The 18,742-nt window shown below is 40.5% G+C and overlaps 2 protein-coding genes and 2 pseudogenes across 10 annotated transcripts in view; 2 read left to right on the plus strand and 2 right to left on the minus strand.

Annotated features, from left to right (window-relative positions):
* Positions 1-5,257, minus strand: part of PURG (purine rich element binding protein G) — a 46,510-nt gene extending 41,253 nt beyond the window's left edge. For 3 of the 5 annotated variants that reach the window (XR_007151753.1, XR_007151752.1, XM_047857109.1), the window contains exons 1-2: positions 5,146-5,257; positions 3,972-4,841 (exon numbers count right to left, since the gene is read on the minus strand). Coding sequence is in view for 3 of the 5 variants with exons in the window: in XM_047857109.1 (XP_047713065.1) it covers positions 3,972-4,835 (864 nt within the window). In the remaining 2 variants the exon portion in view is untranslated. Of the gene's footprint in view, positions 1-1,598; positions 4,842-5,145 lie in introns of those variants that run through there. The other 2 variants (XM_047857112.1, XM_047857108.1) reach the window with 2 other exon arrangements.
* A 545-nt stretch (positions 5,258-5,802) lies between these two features.
* Positions 5,803-18,742, plus strand: part of WRN (WRN RecQ like helicase) — a 152,677-nt gene continuing 139,737 nt past the window's right edge. For 4 of the 5 annotated variants that reach the window (XM_047856383.1, XM_047856387.1, XM_047856386.1 and 1 more), the window contains exon 1: positions 5,803-5,991. The gene's annotated coding sequence lies outside the window, so the exon portion shown is untranslated. Of the gene's footprint in view, positions 5,992-11,620; positions 11,716-18,742 lie in introns of all 5 variants that reach the window. The other variant, XM_047856385.1, reaches the window with a different exon arrangement.
* On the minus strand, positions 9,985-11,063 carry LOC125164733 (nuclear receptor subfamily 5 group A member 2-like; annotated as a pseudogene).
* On the plus strand, positions 18,480-18,619 carry LOC125165115 (uncharacterized; annotated as a pseudogene).

The raw sequence follows: 18,742 nt of genomic DNA on the forward strand, positions 1-18,742 counted from the left end.
GCAATGGTTCTGAGGCTCTTCGCATTTTCTTAATTTGAAACTTTATTTCTTTAGTCTGGGTGTTTTCTTAATGACACTGTATCAGCCAACCATGCCTTTAATTCTTACACAGTATCATGTACTGTCTTTTCATTAGTTGTTTTAATACACATCAACAATGAAACAGAATTACTAAAAAATTTTTTTCTGCACAAATTCCCAAAATTAACTTTCAGGGTATTATGGGGAGTCTCAACTAGATATGGTCTCAACTGTAATACTAATCTGGGCTAGAAGTAGTTTTTTATTGATTTTAGTTCTTAAGAATACAAATATGAACTCTACTTTAAGTGTTCATTAAATGTATTGGGAGTTGTTTCAAAAGCATCTTCTACCCTTCTCCATTACACTGATTTAATGGAAACTTGTTATTATAGCAGTTCCAACACAAACATCTGCATGCAAGAGATCACCCTACAGATTCTAACTACATAGTTATTGAAACACATCCCACCTTTCAAGTGGCATAAATGTACATCTTCTATATACAAAAGGTAAAGTGCATTATTAAATTAGTGAACTGACAGATTGTCTGCCTGGACCATATAGCTTTCAAATAGACAAATGTGAAATTCTCCCATTAGAACCAATTATTTCAAGAGGTTCCAACTAGCTTTTCCACCCTGTCGTTTACTTTTTGGCCATGCTCTTTAGTGCAAATAAGCTTGTGTTTGACTCAAGTTTAAGGGACATGGCAGTTTGGGGTTTTAACAAGGAAAATTATAAAATGTGGCAGAACTTTTAATACTTTTATAATACATTGCATCTTTTGCATATTAAGCAACAGATTAGTGTTGCTTTCAATTGCTAGGAGCACACTGCCAACTATTATGAGGAACCCGTTTCCAAATTTCATACTATTAGCTTATATTATTACAGTTTTGAGTCTATACCACATTATGCTTGGGTTATGTGCAAACATCATCAGTGTTTTAGAATTATACAATGAACTAGTAATTTTGGTTACTAACTTGAATGTTCATTTTTTTACTTCTAACATCCAGTTGCCTTAAGAGTTTAATGTCTTCAAGGCAGGGATCCTATTATTTTGAAGAATACCATGTACACTTGCAGCTCCATTTATGTTACAAATGACAATAAATAAAATGTATATTGCACAGATAAAAATAGTAGCTTATTTTATAAGATACATGGCAATACATGTCCTAATACCAGAGTTTTGAACTGGATCTTATTTGATTATGGCTAATGAATAATTGGGAATTTTAAGTATCAAAAAATTGTAACATCATTTCATTTTTCAATGAATACATATAAAAAAGTGAAACAAAAGGACTGGCAGAAGGCTTAGTGATTCTAAAGTATATTCAATTGCCGGTATATATGCATCTACCAATCTATAGCTTTGAGATGGTAATAACTTTGAAGTATACATACAATGTAGAAGATTTGGCTACTTAACTAATTCTTTACTTAAACAATTAATGCAAAATTAATATTTATATACAATGAATTAAAGATATTTAAGTCTGACATGTATTGTGTATATGTATATATACACACGTATGTATGTATATAGACACACACTCTCAAATCTTATCAGACTAAAAACCAAGAAAGAAATCATTTAGACTTAATGGATATAAGTATTTTACGAGGGAAGGTTTTTAAGAGAGAGTATACAGTCATAGCAATAGTGATAGGAACACTCGAATACTGGAACATGCACAGCTCCAGTTTGCCAAAATCTGACAGGTTGATAATTATTAATAGGCACTATGATGGGCAGGAATAACAATCAGTAGTACAGTAATTCAAGTGCACATCACTCCTTCATATACCAAAAGCTACTTTTTATCAAGTCTACAATAGTTATTTTACAGTTAGGACTGTTTAAAGATCCTTGCTACTTTTAGAGTCTCAACACCCACCATGTGCTATTAACTCTAGTATTTCCAACTATCTTCCAACCTTCGGTTGTTCCATAGTAATCCAGATGGTCCACATTTATGATGAACTAATGAGATTCCTTCATAGTACTTGGGGAAACGTGAAATACAATCTGAAAACCAATACCAGCATATATGTCTGGGTTACTGATTGCTTGTTTTTAAATAAGAGAGGCCAGTAATATTATTTTCTTAACTCATAACGTTTTCTTAGTGACCTTACTTAAATGTACTTGGGGACAAACTTCTGAAGGAAAAAAATTATTAAAATTATTTTGAACTACTTATGGTATATAAAAGGAGAGCTACATTCTGATCTCAATCCATGCAGCCAGCTCTCATAAATGAGAGCTATATTTGGGGGTTGAAATCAGTGTCTGGCTCTTAAACATGATTATATGGACTTAATGTGTGGGAGGTGAATAAAGCCAAGATAAAAGACAATAGTTTCAATCAGAATAAAATGCAGCTCAACAGATAAAATTCTAGTCAGTTAATACAGGGTGGGTTGGTACACATATACAATATATCCACTTGTTTAAAAATTGCTTAGGTGTTGAAAAATTGCTGTGGCACTTCCTGGAAAGCAATTTTTAATACAGGTAACTGGGTGAGTCTTGTGTAAAGTAAACCTTTTTAAGTATCATAAAGAGCACCTTGGAAAATGCTTGAATTTTCCTTTCAAATATGTTTATAACCAATCTAAAATATTTTCCCAGGCTGAAAATTTATATTCTAAATGCTTTTTAGAAAAAGAGTTGTTTGTTTGTTTGTTTGTTTTTCTGGAATTAAAATACCTGTAAAAGCCAGGTTTATATTGGAAGTGTTGACACGGTTTTAAGGGTAGCAATTGCAAAAGTGCTACTAAAATGTATTATTACAGATGTATTTTTGTATCAGTGAACTGGTGCACCAACCCCTCTGAAATAGTGCTAAAGAAGAAGCATAAAATAGAACACCTTGAGTCCACGATATATTTTGGGGAAAAAAAAAAAAAAACAAACCTCTCACAACCTTCAAATTAGCATGAAAGGCTAAAACACCAAGATTTCCATAGCAAAGCCATAGGATGAAGCCTCCCACTCAACAGTGACATAAAAGTAATTCCTAAAACTTCAGAAAGTCAATAAAAATATATGGTACAGTAAGTAGAGGTAAAGATAGGGTTATAACTAGTTTAGAACAACCAATTAAAACTCTCCCACGGCTTTGATATGGCAACTATAAACTCCAGGGTTACCACAAAATTTGAAATTATAGAATACTGTAGTAGCTGTAAGATTTGACTCTTTAATGGTATGGTTTAATACTGTTATCCAATGAACAACTGATATATTTCTACATGTACTTTTATAAATAAATATATTTGTATTATACTTGAGGTCAATTTCTGTTTCTGTGGTAACTGCCCTACAGGTAAGCTTAGCAGCTTTTAACGAAGTAGGGATGGAATACTTTTTTGGGGAACTTGTTAAATAGAAATTCACACTTCCATATTAAGTATATGTATCTTTTTCAGGATTATGTCATAGTGCAACGTAAATCTTAGTTATGGTATTTAGAAGGTCAGAATGTCACATTTTGTGCTGATTTGCATACTTCAATGGTCTGGAGCAGTTGAAGCAGCTAAACTATTTAGCTCTGGGAAGATCGGAATTCCCATAAGAATTATAATGTTCTACGTATAACATGAGAATCAGACTCCTTGAAGTATAAACTACCAGAGGTATTACTAATAACAAAGGGCCAAAAAAGAGGAAAAACTTCTTCAAATGATTATGGATCAGTACTTTTAGCCAATTTTATGATTTAAAATTTTGCCTGATGGAGTTCAAATTCACTCTAGTCGAGGCATTCTTGTTCTTCACCACTGGCCCTTCTGCCATCCATTCTCTTTTCTTTATGGCTGTTGCAAATTTTCCTCATCTCTTCTTCATACTTGATAAAATTCTCCCCAAACCTTGTCCAAGCTTTGAATGGAACAGTAATAGTATTACGGTAAGGTGGCCTCACCTCACTTACCTTCAGGAAAATTCCATATTTATTAGAGCCCACATCAAAGTAGAACCTTTTATTGTCCACTCTGAAAGAAGTCCCCTCTGGGAGTTCAAGTGGGTCATCATCTCCACCTCTTCGTTCTTCTATGTCCCCTTCGCCATAGTCTTCAATTAGCTGAACCAAGGCATCACGAAACTCGATCATTCCTTGTGCTGGGAGCACAATAGTCTGTTCTTGGCCCAAACTGTGACCAAAATAACCTATCATGCCAGTCCCCCGCATCATGGTTTGTCTAATTCTTAGGAAGCGACCCCGCTGATTTTCCTTTAGGTCTAGATAGTATTTCCTATTGTCCCTCTCTATGTAGTCTGTTTTGAGGACACTATGAGGGTGCTCTTCGGACCCTACAGAGACTGGTGGGGAGGGTGCCGAGTGCTTCTGTCTCCTCCTGGACGCTTGCTCTTTGCCGTGGCCATGCTCCTGTCGGTGGCCTTTCAGGCCCAGGTGGGCGTAATGCTCGATGAAGTCCCCTAGACAGTCCTTCAGCTCCGCTGCCACAGACAGGGACAGAGTCAGTTTACTCTTTCTGATATTGTCCTGCCGGCCTCTCCCTATCCAGACTTCAGCTATCTTTAGGAACCGGCCCCGGGAGCTTTGCTTCACGTCTAGGTAAAACCTCTTTTTCTGGATGTCCACTCGTTTGGAGGCCAGCTCCTGGATTTCGGCTGCACCCCCAGCCTGATTAGGGGTGGCTGAGGCCGCGTAGTGGGGGTAGTGGGAGTGCTGGGCCTGGGGATAGAGTCTACTCTTGCTTAGGCCAGAGCCCCCTACATTCTTGCCGCCGCGGCCGCGGCCGCCGCCGCCTCCCCTTCGCCTGGCTCTTTCCATCTTCAGCTGCAAGTGACAAACAGACACACGGGGTGGGGTGGGGGAGGGGTGTTGAGAACAATCGCAGACGCCCCTCGGCCTGCGCTGCCCCCGCCTCCGCCCGGGACCCCCACACCGGGCCGCGGTGCACGGCGCCCGCCGCCGCAGCGCCCGGCTCCCGCCTCTGCCCGACCGTCGGCGGCGACAGGCGGCGTCTCCCGGCTCCGCACCGCGCACACAGCATCCCTCCGCCGCCCCGGCCTCCCGCTCGCCGCCGGGCCGCCGGCCTCAGGCTCGGCAGCCCCGGGGTCCCCAGCCAGTAAACACTCACATCGACACTGCCATCACCGCCGCTACCGATGCCCTTCACGACCGCCGCCGCCGCCAGCTCTCGGCCCCTCTGCTGCAGCCGCCGCAGCCGCTGCCCCCCGCCAACTCCCCCGCCGCCGCCGCCGCTCGCACCGTCCCCCGCCGGAGCAGCCGGGCAGGGGCATCGCCTGCGGCGCCCGCCGCCGCCGCCGCCCCTCCTGCGGCCGCTGCGGGGGCCGCCGCCTCTCTTCGGGCACCGGCCCGATACCCGCCGGGAGGGGAGTGGGGGGGTGGCGGCGGGGGGCGGGCCGTGGACCCCGCCTCCTCCAGCACAGCCCGCTGAAGGGAAGAGAAGGTCTCGCGCTCTTCCTCGGGGCGCGCCCTGACCGAAGCCCGGCGCGCGGAGATGGACTATGAGTGCGAGGTGACTGGACAGGTGTGAAGATGGTAATGAGGACGGAGGTGGCGAGACTGTTGTGACTTCTCCACGTTCCTCCGGGATGCAGGACTCTGGCGGCCCAGCGGCATCCGCACAGGGACTACATTTCCCGGAATGCTCAGCGGTAGCGAGAGTCCTTGCGCATGCGCGCCGCCTGGCCCGCTGGGCTTGATGGGAGGGCTGCGGCGCACCACGAATGGAGGACGGGGGCGGGGCGGACCTCGGAGGGAGGGGTGGAGAAGATTGGTCTACCCCAGCTGATAATGTGCGGTGGGCGCCGTGACGCCAAGGCGTGCGCTCTGCAGCGCGGGAATAAGGTCTGTTGAGTTGGTGTCCGGCCCGGATGCCTGGCTTCCAGGCCCTGCTGTTGTGGCGCTTCACAATTCATCCAGCTGAAGGAGGAGACCCGTTGAACTGGCTCTTCTCAGGGTAACGTGACCTCCCTACCCCTGTTTCAGCCAGCTCCAGACCCTGGGGTATCATTCTAGCCTTCCCAGACGTTGGGGGTGCGTGCTCAGTCCCGAAGAGCAGGCCGCTGGGCAGTGTGTAGGAGGTGCGTTAAAACCCGCGACCTCCTGCCCCTTCCCACCTCCGGAGCATACCGGAAAAGGGCCCCCACATGCCGCAGGCCTTCCCAGGGCTTCTGTCAGCCAAAAAGTGAGCTTTCCCATTCCCTCCCACCTTCAGCTTGTGCCACCGGTTGCCTGTCTTGGGCCCTTGGGATTGTACCCTTCGGATCCAGCCTTTACTGCTGCAGAAATGGAGCCACTCCATATTTTCATAACAAAGTCGAGGGGAATAACCTATTACGTGTAATTTAGCAAATTAAGTTGGATTTCTTGAGTTTAAATCCGTTAACAGTAAGTTTTGAGTAAAGAGCTGAAGGAAAGCTAGTTCTGTGGCTGGGGTGGGGCGGGAAGTGCAAAGGCCCTGAGGAAGCCTGTTTGGCGTGTTCAAAGAGCAGTCTAGGAGGCCAGTAAGTTAAAGCAAAATGAGATAGTAAGGGAGAAGTTGGAGGAGGTGAAGTCAGACGGGAAAGAGCTGAGGACAGATAGTGTAGGACCTTGTAGGGTATTTTGAAAATTTGGGTTTTCATTCTGAGGGAAGTGGGAAGCTATTGGAGAGTTTTGTCAGGGAAACATCATCATCTGAATGATCTTTAAAAATAAAAAAAACCAAAAACTGGTAAGGGGCACCTGCCTAGCTCAGTCAGTTGAGCCTCCGACTTTGGCTCAGGTCATGATCTCACAGTTTATGGGTTCCAACCCCGACAGCCTGTCAGCGCAGAGCCTACTTTGGATCCTTTGTCCCCCCTCTTTCTCTGCCTCTCCCCTGCTTGTTCTATCAAAAAATAAATAAAACATTTAAAAAAATAGAAAACACTGGTAAAATATATGTAACAAAATGTGCCACTGTAACAGTTTTTAAGTGGACAACTCATTGACATTAATTACACTCACTGTGGTGCACAGCCATCACCACTATTTAAAAAAAATTTTTTTTTAATGTTTACTCATTTTTTTGAAAGGAGAGAGAGCACAAGTGGGGGAGGGGCTGAGGAAGAGGGAGACACTGAATCTGAAGCAGGCCTCCAGGCTCTGAGCAGAGCCTGGCACAGGGCTCAAATGCACGAACCCAGAGATCAGGACCTGAGCTGAGGTCTGGTACTTAACTAAATGAGCCACCCAGGTGCCCCCATCACCACTATTTTTAAAACTTTTTCACCCCAATTTCTAACTGGTTAATTATTGAATAATTCCCCATTGCCCCTTCTGCCTAGCCCCTGGTAACCTCTAATATAATCTCTCTCTATGAATTTGCTCATTCTGGAATCATAATATTTGAGTTCTTAAACATTTTTTAATTTTAATTTTTTAAAAAAATATTTGTGCTTTTGCATCTGGCTTATTTCATTCAGCATAATGTTTTCAGGGTTCATTCATGTTGTACCATGTATCAGAACTTAATTTCTTTTGGCACACCTGGGTGGCTTAGTCGGTTAAGCGTCCAACTTCAGTTCAAGTCACTCTCCTATGGTTCGTGAGTTTGAGCCCCGTGTTGGGCTCTGTGCTGACAGCTCAGAGCCTGGAGCCTGCTTTGGATTCTGTCTCCCTGTCTCTACCCCTTCTCCGCTCACATTCTGTCTATCTCTCTCAAAAATAAACGTTAGGGGCGCCTGGATGGCTCAGTTGGTTAAGCGTCCGACTTCGGCTCAGGTCATGATCTCACGGTTTATGGGTTCGAGCCCCGTGTTGGACTCTGTCCTGGCAGCTCAGAGCCTGGAATCTGCTTTAGATTCTGCGCCCCCGTTTCTCTCTGCCCCTCCCCAACTCATGCTCTGTTTCTCTGTCTCAAAAATAAACAAACATAAAAAAATTTTTAAAAAAATGTTAAAAAAATAAAAAAGAACTTATGGCGGAGTAACATTTCATTGTGTGTTTATGTTCATCTGTTGATGGACACTTGGTTTTTTTACCACTTTTGGCTATTGTGAATAATGCTGCAGTGAACACTGGCTTACAAATATCTGCTCGAGTTCCTGTTTCCAGTTCTTTTGGGTATATATCTAGGAGTGGACTTGCTGGATCATGTGAAAATTCTGTTTCAGTTGTTGAGGAGCTAACTGCCCAATCACATTGGCAGCACTGTTTTACATTTAATCAGCGATGTGGTAAGACTTCTAGTTTCTCCATATCTTCTCCAAATAATTTTCTTCCTCTTTCATATAATTCTTATTCCTAGGTGATGAAGTGAAGTGATATCTTATTGTGGTTTTGATTTGCATTTCCTTAGTGACTAATGATGTTGAGCATTTTTTTCATGTGCTTATTGGCTATTTGGTATATCTTCTTTGGAGCAATGTCTGTTCAAGTTTTTGCCCACTTTTATTTTTTTAAAGTTTATTTATTTACTGAAAAAATTTTTAATGTTTATTTATTTTTGAGAGAGAGAGTGTAAGTTGGGGAGGGGCAGAGAGGGAGGGAGAGAGAGAGAATCCCAAGCAGGCTCCTCACTGTCAGCATGGAGCCTGATATAGAGCTTGAACTCATGAACTGTGAGGTCGTGATCTGAGCTGAAATCAAGAGGTAACTGACTGAGCCACCCAGGTGCCCCTATTTGTTTTTGTTTTTAGTGGAAAACACTTTATCACAAAGTGATTGCATACTCAGGAAATATCTGGCCTCACTGTGCTAAATCAATTCGGCTTGTCCTCTGCAGCCTAGTATCTATTTCCACCTTCAGCCATCTTTAAATGGGACGATAAAAAACAAGAGAGTAAAGAGCTGGATATGTTAATAGTCTTAACAGCATGGTGGTTGTATTCTATCAACTTAGTTGGATCCGTTCAGGTAACTTTTTTGTTTCCCTGTACAAGTCACAGTGCTTAATGAAGACTGCTGTGAAAAGCACTATTTTCCATTTGCACACAGCTTCCATATTCCCTGATCCCTCTGCACGGTTTTTAACAGTCACCCTTTATATTCAAAGTCTGCTTTGTATTGTCTTTCTCTCAAAGAGTTTTAAATTTCCTCCAAAAGTCCTAGATGATCAGAAGCTACAGATATTTTGTAGCCACATCTATCCCTATGACTGGAAAAGGGAGAAATTGATTTTGTAACACATACACTGAGAAATCAAATCCAGGATTCACTTTGTTCTTAAAACGAGAATGAAACCACTGACTACCAAATGTGCTTTGACAGCTACTTTTAGTTTCCAAACTTCTGTTTCACTTTCCCAGATTAATTCAGTATTAAGTTTCAGGAAATAATTATGTAGTTAAACAGAGATACTTATACAAACAAGAACTGTGTTTACAATGTACCAATCTATTAAAATCAACAATAGACATAGATATTTAGAACTAAACCCCCAGCCAAGTAGACTAGCACTCACCATTTGCCTAAGCCCCATCCAATGACCGTAAACATCCTGTTGGAATCTGCTCCAAAAACAAAAGCTTTACCAACCAAATGTCAAAGTAAACAGGTAGTAAAGACCTATTTGATACTAGTAACCAGTGGTATCATTTTCACTCTTTAGGGTTTAAATACAAGTAAACGTTGGTATTTTTTTCTTTTAAGTTGGCACTATTATAACTTTTTATTTGGTAGTTTTTAAGAAGTTCCCTAGGTTGCTGGTTCACATAGACTTAAATTTTCTAGCCATAAGCCATCTGAATTAAAGGAAATAAGTAAAGACATTCTACTATTCAGAAAAAAAAAAAAACCAGCCAAATTTACTATAGTTTACATGAAATGCTATTCCCCTCTCCCCCAAACTATGAATCACATATAATAAAAGCTGTGATAGTCCTGATGTCAAGGTTATAAGATTTTTCTAACTCTGTAAATCATGTAAAGAAGAAAAGTTAAGGAAAGTATGTTTTCAGCACTAAGAATATTTTAATTAGGAACAGAGTTAGGTCTCTCTTGAAAGGGAGAGTCGTAATAGCTGGTCACATATCTTAAGTTCGCTGAAGAAGTTACTACTTCTGGCCCACTCAACAGTGGAGAAGAGGGTTTGATCAGCCATTTTGCACATAAACCCAAACGTGCTCAGCTTTTTGTGCTTGCTTTAGTTAGCTTGCTCTTGCTGCAAATAGGCCATGACTTTGGCCTGGACTTGAGGCTCATCTGGTTCACACTTCACGAGTTGCAGTATCAGATGTGGGATGCTTGCTGGGGAGCTTGTCTGGTAACTGTCCATGGAGGAATATAACCCGTTACTGACTCCCATGAGCTGGTGTCAGGGTCTGGGTACTCAGACTTGATGGCCTGGCTAGGGGACTGAAGTATGTTTGGTAACCTTGCTGGCTGCAAAGAGGTGGCATTGTCATGCTAATGGAGGATGTTACAAAGGGACTTCTGTCATAGTCTGTAGGAGGCAAGGCCTTTGGAGGCCTTTGGAGGTAAGATGCATGTTCTGAATTGCAGAAGAGATTCTGAGCTCAGAGGGCATTGCTTGGATCACGGGAGACATGGCTTCTAGCTTAAGTCCACTGGCTCGGATGAGGGCTTTTTTCTGTTTTAGAGACCCATCTGTCTTGTACATTGGCCCAGATTTATTCCTTCCCCTGTGCATTTGGTTGGCCCTTTACTGCTTCTAGCTTCATTCCAACACAGAGACATTTTTTAGATTGACAGTAAGAACAACGCTTTCTCTTTCTCTGTGTTTTATCAATTTGGCAGTTCTGGTGTATTATACATGTGTACCTTTTATTATTTTGGACTGTGCTTGAAAAACCCTTTGCAGCTTTCACAGGTGAGGAGCCCATAACGGTATCCAAACACTTTATTGCCACACACTGGACAGAGCTCTTCTTGATCTTCATCATAGGAGTAATTCAGCATTTTAAACTGAGACACTTGCATGTTTTCCGGCATCTGCGCCTGTTCCCCATGCGACTGAGCCAGTCTCAGGGCTTCAGTCCCCACTTCGGGCAGCATGATAAGGTGGCTCTGGGTGGAGATGGGGAGTCCTTGTCTGTCCAGAAGCCCAGCACCTCCCTTTCCTGCCTCATTTACACCTCTCGTGTGTCCAAGAGCAGTCCTTCCAGCCCCAAGGGTGAGGGTGCTGGGAAGAAAGGGGAAAGATGAGGAGAAAAGGGGAGGTGAGTAGGACAGAGGAAGGCTGGGATGAGGGGTGATGACAGTCCCTTTGCCCATTTTTAAATTGAGTTGTTTATCTTTTTGTTATTGTGCTGTATGAAATCTTCATAGTATATTCTCTTTATTAAACACTTACCAGAAATATGATTTGCAGATATTTTCTCCCATTCTGTGGATTGCCTTTATACTTTTGGATAATGTTCTTTTATTCATAAAAGTTTTAAATTTTGATAAAGTTCAGTATATCTATTTTTTCTTTTGTTGCTTGTGCTCTTGTTGTCATGTTTAAGAATTTGTTCCCAAGTCCAAAGTCATGAAGATTTACTTCTATGTTTTCTTCTAAGAGTTTTTTATAGTCTTAGTAGCTCTTATATTTGAATCAATATATTTTGAGTTAATTTTTGTATATGGTGTGAGATAGAGGTCCAAGTTCATTGTTTTTGCAGGTGGAAATCCAACTGTCTCAATATCATCTGTTGAAGAACTTCTTTTTTCACTGAATGGACTTGGCATCCTTGTCAAAAATCAGTTGGCCATAAATGTAAGAATTAATTTCTGGAAGCTCAATTCTGTTCCACTGATCTATATGTTTATTCTTATGCGAGTACAACACTGTTTTGTTCACTGTAGTTTTGTAATATGTTTTGAAATTGGAAAGTGTGAGTCTCCAACTTTATTCTTTTTGAAGACTTATGGCTATTCAAGGTCCTTGGAATTCCATAAGAATTTGAGGATTGGCTTTTTCATTTCTGGAAAAAAGGCTGTAGGAGTCTTGATAGATATTACATTGAAGCTGTAGTTAGCTTTGGGTAGCATTGGCACCTTATCAATGTTAAGCATTTCTGTCCATGAACATGGATGTCTTTCCATTAATTGGTATCTTTAAAATCTTTTTCAGCAGTGTTTTGGAAATATTCAAGTTTTTCACCTTCTTGGATAAATTTACTATTAGGTATTTTATTTTATTCTTTTAGATGCTATTATAAATGAAATTACTTTCATAATTTTTTTTCAGATTGTTCATTGCTAGTGTGTAAAACACAGCCGACTTTTTGTGTATTGATCTTGTATCCTACAACTTTGCTGACTTTTCTTATTAGATCTAGTGGATTTCTTGTGGATTCTTTGGGATTTTTGTATGTAGGATCATGTCATCTGTGAATAGAGATAGTTTTAATTTTTCATTTCCAATTTGAATGTTTATTATTATTATTTCTTTATGTCTAATTTCTCTGGCCAGAATTTCCCAAACAGTGTTGAATGGTAGTGGTGAAAGTGAATATCCCTGCCTTGTCCTTTTTTTTTTTTTAATTTTTTTAAAGTTTATTTATTTTGAGAGAGATTGAGTGGGGGAGGGGCAGAGAGAGAGGGAAAGAGAGAATTCCAGGCAAACTCCACACTGTCAATCTTTTCACCACTGAATATATTAGCTGTGAATTTTTTTAAGTGTATTTATTTATTTCGGGGGGTGGAGCAGAGGGAGAGGGAGAGAAAGAATACCAAGCAGGCTCAAACTCACGAACCCTGAGATCATGCCCTTAGCCAAAACCAAGAGTTGGACACTTAACTGACTGAGCCACCCAGGTGCCCTGCTTTGGATTTTTGATAAATGCCTTTTAACATATTGAGGAAGTTCCTGTCATTATTAGTTTTTTGAGTCTTTTTTTATCATGAAAGAGTGGTGGATTTTTCAGATGTTACGTGTGTGTGTGTGTGTGTGTGTGTGTCAACTGAGATGATTATGTGGTATTTTTCTTTCATTCTATTGAAGTGATACATTTGCACTGATTTATTTTCTTATGTTGAACCACCCTTGCATTCCTGTGATAAATCTCACTTGGTTATGGTGTATTATTCTTTAAATTGAATTATCTTTTAACAGAATCACTTTGGCCACTGTTTTGGGAATAGATTGTAGAGACAAGGAGATAAGAGGTAATGTGGCTTGAACCAGGATTTTAGCTATGAAGGTGGTGAGACAAGGTGGATTTCAGCTTTATTTTGAAGGTAAAATTTTTGCTGCTAGATTGGATGTGAAGTGTGGAAGGAGAAGAGTCAAGGATAACTAAGGTTTTTGGCCTGAGCAATCAGAAGAAGGATGGAGGTGCATTTACTGAGACTGTAATTTATAGGAGTAGTAGTTTGGGGAGACTTTTATACATACCCACTGTGATTTGCCCATTAGACACTCAAGTATTTAGTAAATAATTGGACATACAAGATTGAAGTTCATAGGAGTGGTCTAGGTGGTTTATATAAGTTTGGAAGTTGTTAGTGTGCTATAGATAATTTTAAAGCCATCAGACTGTTATCTTCAAGGGAGTGAATGTAGAGAAGAGAATGAAAAGGTCTATGACCTGAATCTAGAAGGTTCAGAGGTTTGAGGTTTAGAGATTGGGGAGTTAAGGAAGGACTAGCAAAGGTACTGAGAAGGATTCTTACTGATACAGGTAGAGAATAATTGTCACAGATGCTTAATAAAGTGTTTGAAGAAGGATGATGTGGGGGTGCCTGGGAGGCTCAGTCGGTTAAGTGTCCAACTGTTGATTTCTGCTCAGGTCATTATCTCATGGTTTATGAGCTCAAGCCCCGCATTGGGCTCTGTGCTGATGCTGTGGAGCCTGCTTGGATTTCTCTCTCTCTCCCTCTCTCTCTCTGCCCTTACACTGCTTGTATTCCATCTCACTCTCAAAATACACAAGCAAGCAAGCAAACAAACTTCTCAAAAAAAAAAAAAAAAAGAAGGTGGATATGACTAATTGTGTTATATGTGGCTGGTGTATTGAGCCAGATGAGGACTGAGAATTGACTGTAGGATTTGGCAACATGAAAGTCTTTGGTAAACTTAATATGAGCCCTTTTGGTGGAGTGGAGTGATACAGTGAGTTTAAGAGACAATGGAAGGAATAGAAATTGAGACACTAGTGTAGATGACTCTTTTGAGTAGTTTTTCTATAAAGGGGAGAAAAAGAATGGAGCAATTAGCCCAGAGTCAAGTTTGTGTTTTTAAGATGGAAGAAATTGCAGTATGTGTATATACTGATAGGACTTTGGGACTTTTCTGGTAGACTAGTAGAGAGAGCAAAATTGGTGATTTGGGAGAGAAGTGAAAAGGGCCCGTGAGTAGATGAGAGAGTATGGAATCTAGTACACACATGGAGGGGCTGGATTTAGGCACACAGATAGCTCACAGGGGATATATAAATGTATATGTATCTATCTATACATATATATATACATATATATATATATATATATATACTGTTTCTATATATATACACATATATATGTATGTGTGTGCATATATGTGTGTCTATCCTGGTACCTATGTCAATATTGATGTCAATGTGTACATTAGATTTCTCTGCCTCCTTAGTAGCATGGGCAAGTTCCCAATTCCTTATTGTGAGAGATGTATACTATAATATATATATGATTGCATACATTATATGTTATTGTAGATTTTATTATATGCATATATATACAGATACTATATATATACACCACCTATATACATATATGCATCTACATCTATATGTAATCTGCAGTTGGCAAGCTGGAGACATAGGAGAGCTGAAGGTACAGTTCTAGTCCAAGTCTGAAGGTCTGAGAACCAGGAAAGCTGATGGTATATGTTTCATTCCAAATCTGAGTTTAAAGGCAGGAGAAGACTAATGACCTAGCTTGACTGCAGTCAAGCAGAGAGAGTGAATTTTTTCGTACTCAACCTTTTTGTTCCATTTAGGCCTTCAGCAGATTTGAAGCTCACCCACATCAGGGAGAGCAATCTGTTGTATTCCATCTACTGATTGAAATGTTGGGGCGCCTGGGTGGCTCAATCAGTTAGCATCAGACTTCAGCTCAGGTCATGATCTCAGGGTCAGGGCTCGAGCCTCATGTGGGTCTCTGTGCTGACGGCTCAGAGCCTGGAGCCTGCTTTGTATTCTGTGTGTGTCTCTCTCTCTCTGCCCCTCCCCCACTGGTGCTTTGTCTCTGTCTCTGTCTCTCAAAAATGAATAAACATTAAAAAAAAAAAAAGCAAATATTAACTTCATCTAGAAACACCCTGACAGACATGCCTAGAATAATTTTAACTAAATATCTTGGCTCAGTGTGGCCCATTCAAGTTGACACAATAAAACTAGCCATCATGGCAGAGTATATGGGCATAGATACAATTATGTGAATACATTTCAGGGTAAGGACATATGGAAGTTCTTTTTTAATTGCTTTTATTTTCAGTGAAATCTGAAGTAAGGTGGTCAGCTGAAAGTGAGGATGGGGGAGGAGATATGATAGGTTTAAGCAGAGAGGAAATGATAAGAAATAGTTATTTAAAAATTTTGTTTTGAATGTTTATTTATTTTTGAGAGAGAGAGAGAGAGAGAGAGAGAGAGAGAGACAGACAGACAGACAGCATGAGGTGAGAAGGGGCAGAGAGAGACGGAGGCAGAATTTGAAGCAGGCTCCAGGCTCCAAGCTGTCAGCACAGAGCCTGACACAGGGCTTGAACCCTTGAACCATGAGATCATGACCTGAGCCAAAGTTAGGCACTCAACCAACTGAGCCACCCAGGTGCCCCTGAAATAGTTATCTTAGAAGGAGAGGATAGGAAATAGATAAGTGAAAAGTTGTAGAATTGCTAGGAAGATATTTGGTGGTCATAACTTTAAGGTGAGACCAGTCAGCATGGTTGGGTTTTTCACCTGCTGCATTCAGTTAGCTGCATAGGAACAGGCATAGAGTAGGCAGAGAATTTGTTTTCTTCAGGCAGGGTGAGAGTTTTAACGGGAGAGAATAATGAAGCCAAAGATGCACAATGAAGTTAAGGGAGTATGAAAGTAAGTGGTTATAATTTTGCAATTTAAACTGCTCGAGGAGGAAGTAAGGACTACCTGGTGGTGAGGAGAGTGGAAAAGTAGGACCATTGGATTATAGGTCCTACTTGGATCAAAGGATTTTTTGAACTGAATTTCTAAAGGGAATGAACTTGGAAAATAGGAGATGTTGATTAGAGAATGAGATGCTTAGAATTGAGATTATGGAAGGATTCAGTCATTGGTAATGACATGGCATCCCTATGGGAACAAATGAGCAGAGCAGGATGTAGGCAAGACAATTGGAGACCTACTCAGAAAACTGAGAGGCACTGTCTTTGGAAATTTTGCATCAAACGTTGTAAGCCCTTGGACAAATAGAGAGGAAAAGAGGTAGGATGTAGATATAAATGATTATAATACTGATGGTGATGGTGATGGTCCATTAACATGCAACTCAAATATCACCAACTTGTTCTATACCCAACACTGAAAAGTTAGATATTGAGTTACATATGGATATATTGCAACTCATAGTCAACCCACAACGCCTTCATGGACTTCTGTTCTTTGACCAAAGTGTTCTTATAAGAGTGGCAGGTGATGGATGGCATCTTTTCTTAGTTGTTAATTTGAAGTCTTTCACCAAAGGCTTCTGTAGGAAGTTTTCCTGGCTTTCTGTGTAGTCTTCTTTGCCTTGTCTTCTCTCTCAGGGTTGTGAATAATTTATTGGTGGAAAGCAGGCAGAGAGGTAGGAGTATTCCATGACTTAGCAATTTCATGTCTAGGAATCCATCCTATAGAAATAATAATATGAATGCCTAAAGATACACATAAGGGTGTTCATTGACCATTATTTGTGATAAAACTTGTAAGTAAACTGTCATCAATAGGAATAGTTAAACAAATTATGATAAAGAAAATGGAATTCTGTATAGTCTTTAAAAAATCAGTTCAAGAAGTAGTATTAGATTTTATTTATTCCATCCCATCAACAGGGATGTTATCATTGCAACTAATGAAAAACCCAAGTCAAACTGGCTTTAGCGATAAAAGTTTAGCTTATTTAATTGATATATCCTAAGATACAGTGGCCTGAAGGCAAGTTCAGTTAGAGCTCTGACTATTTTTTCTGGCCCTGTGCTTGACCCTTTTCCATGCAGAAGACAAGAAAGTGCTTTACTTTTGGAGCAGTTTCTTGTATGGCTGTAAGATGGCTGTGCACATCAACCATGGTGATATATTTCTTCCTTCATGTCTAGCTGGAGCAAAAGCATCCCATCTTATACATTGTAAAGAGAATCCTGAGGACCACTTTGCATTTGACAGTTATCGACAAAGGATGGAGACCAGAGAACTGAGACCTAGGCTTTAGTTCCTGTCTCTGAATTGGTTATATGGTAGGGGGAATAGAATTTCCCCACTGATCTTAAAACAATTGGGTTTCATTCCTGGTACTGGCGATGAGGTTATTCTCATCGAAAAAACTTTGCTGTTAACATTGGGGGGAGGGGGGGAGGGCGAAATGGGTTTGTTACTTCCTTCTTTCTAGTGTTAAGGTAATCAGCCTATTTTTGCTCCTCTCATTCATGATTTTATTAAAACCATGAGAATTTGTTTATCCTCAGCATCCCAAGTTGGAAAAATATAAGTCACTATTGATTTCATTATTTACAGAGGCTCATATTACTCTCAGATTGAAAGAAGGAGGTAGATAAGAGGGAGGGTGGGAGAGAGAAATATGGTTGTTGAGAAACAAATTATAGAATCTTAAAACTCTCCCTTCACATACCTGACCTCAATTCCATTTTTTTCCCTATAGGGATCCCTATTAACTGATACATATCCTTCTGGATTGTTCTTTGCATTTACATTTTGTATTTTAAATTTTAAATAGAATTTCATTTTTATTTTTATAAGTTTTTTTAATGTTTGTTTATTTTTGAGAGGGGAGGTGGGGAAGGGGTAGAGAGAGAGAGGGAGACACAGAATCCAAAGCAGGTTCCAGTCTCTGAGCTGTTAGCACAGAGCCTGATGCAGGGCTCAAACTCATGAACTGTGAGATCATGTCCTGAGCCAAAGTCTGACACCTAACCGACTGAGCCACCCAGGCACCCCTCATTTTGTATTTTAAAATTTAAATGGTAACTACTACTTATACTTAGTTTTTCCTGTTTGACTTTACGTATGTTAATAGAACTTCTCAGTAGTTCTATTGTATTTTTTTATGAACTTCTTATTCTGTATTATGGATGTGTCATTGTTTATTTACTTTTTAAAATTTAGATTCAAGTTAGTATACGTTAACACATAACGTATTGGTTTCAGGAGTAGAATCCAGTGCTTCATCACTTACATTTAACACCCAGTGCTCATCTCAACAAAGTTCCCTCCTTAATGCCCATCACCTGTTTAGCCCATCCCCCCATCCACCTCTCCTCCAGCAACCCTTAGTTTGTTCTCTGTATTTAAGAATCTCTTATGGTTTATTGCTTCTCGGCCTTTTGGCTGAGATCAAGTGAAGAATCTCATGGTTTGCCTCCCTCTATGTTTTTATCTTATTTTCCCTTCCCTTCCCCTGTGTTCATCTGTTGTGTTTCTTTAATTCCACATATGGGTGAAATCATATATTTGTCTTTCTCTGATTTAACGAATAATAACTTATAACGAAAAATAAACTTATTTCGTTTAGCATAATACATTCTAGTTCCATCCACATTGTTGCAAGTGGCAAGATTTCATTCTTTTTGA

Source organism: Prionailurus viverrinus, chromosome B1 (assembly GCF_022837055.1).
Source record: "Prionailurus viverrinus isolate Anna chromosome B1, UM_Priviv_1.0, whole genome shotgun sequence".
Taxonomy (NCBI): Eukaryota; Metazoa; Chordata; class Mammalia; order Carnivora; family Felidae; genus Prionailurus; species Prionailurus viverrinus.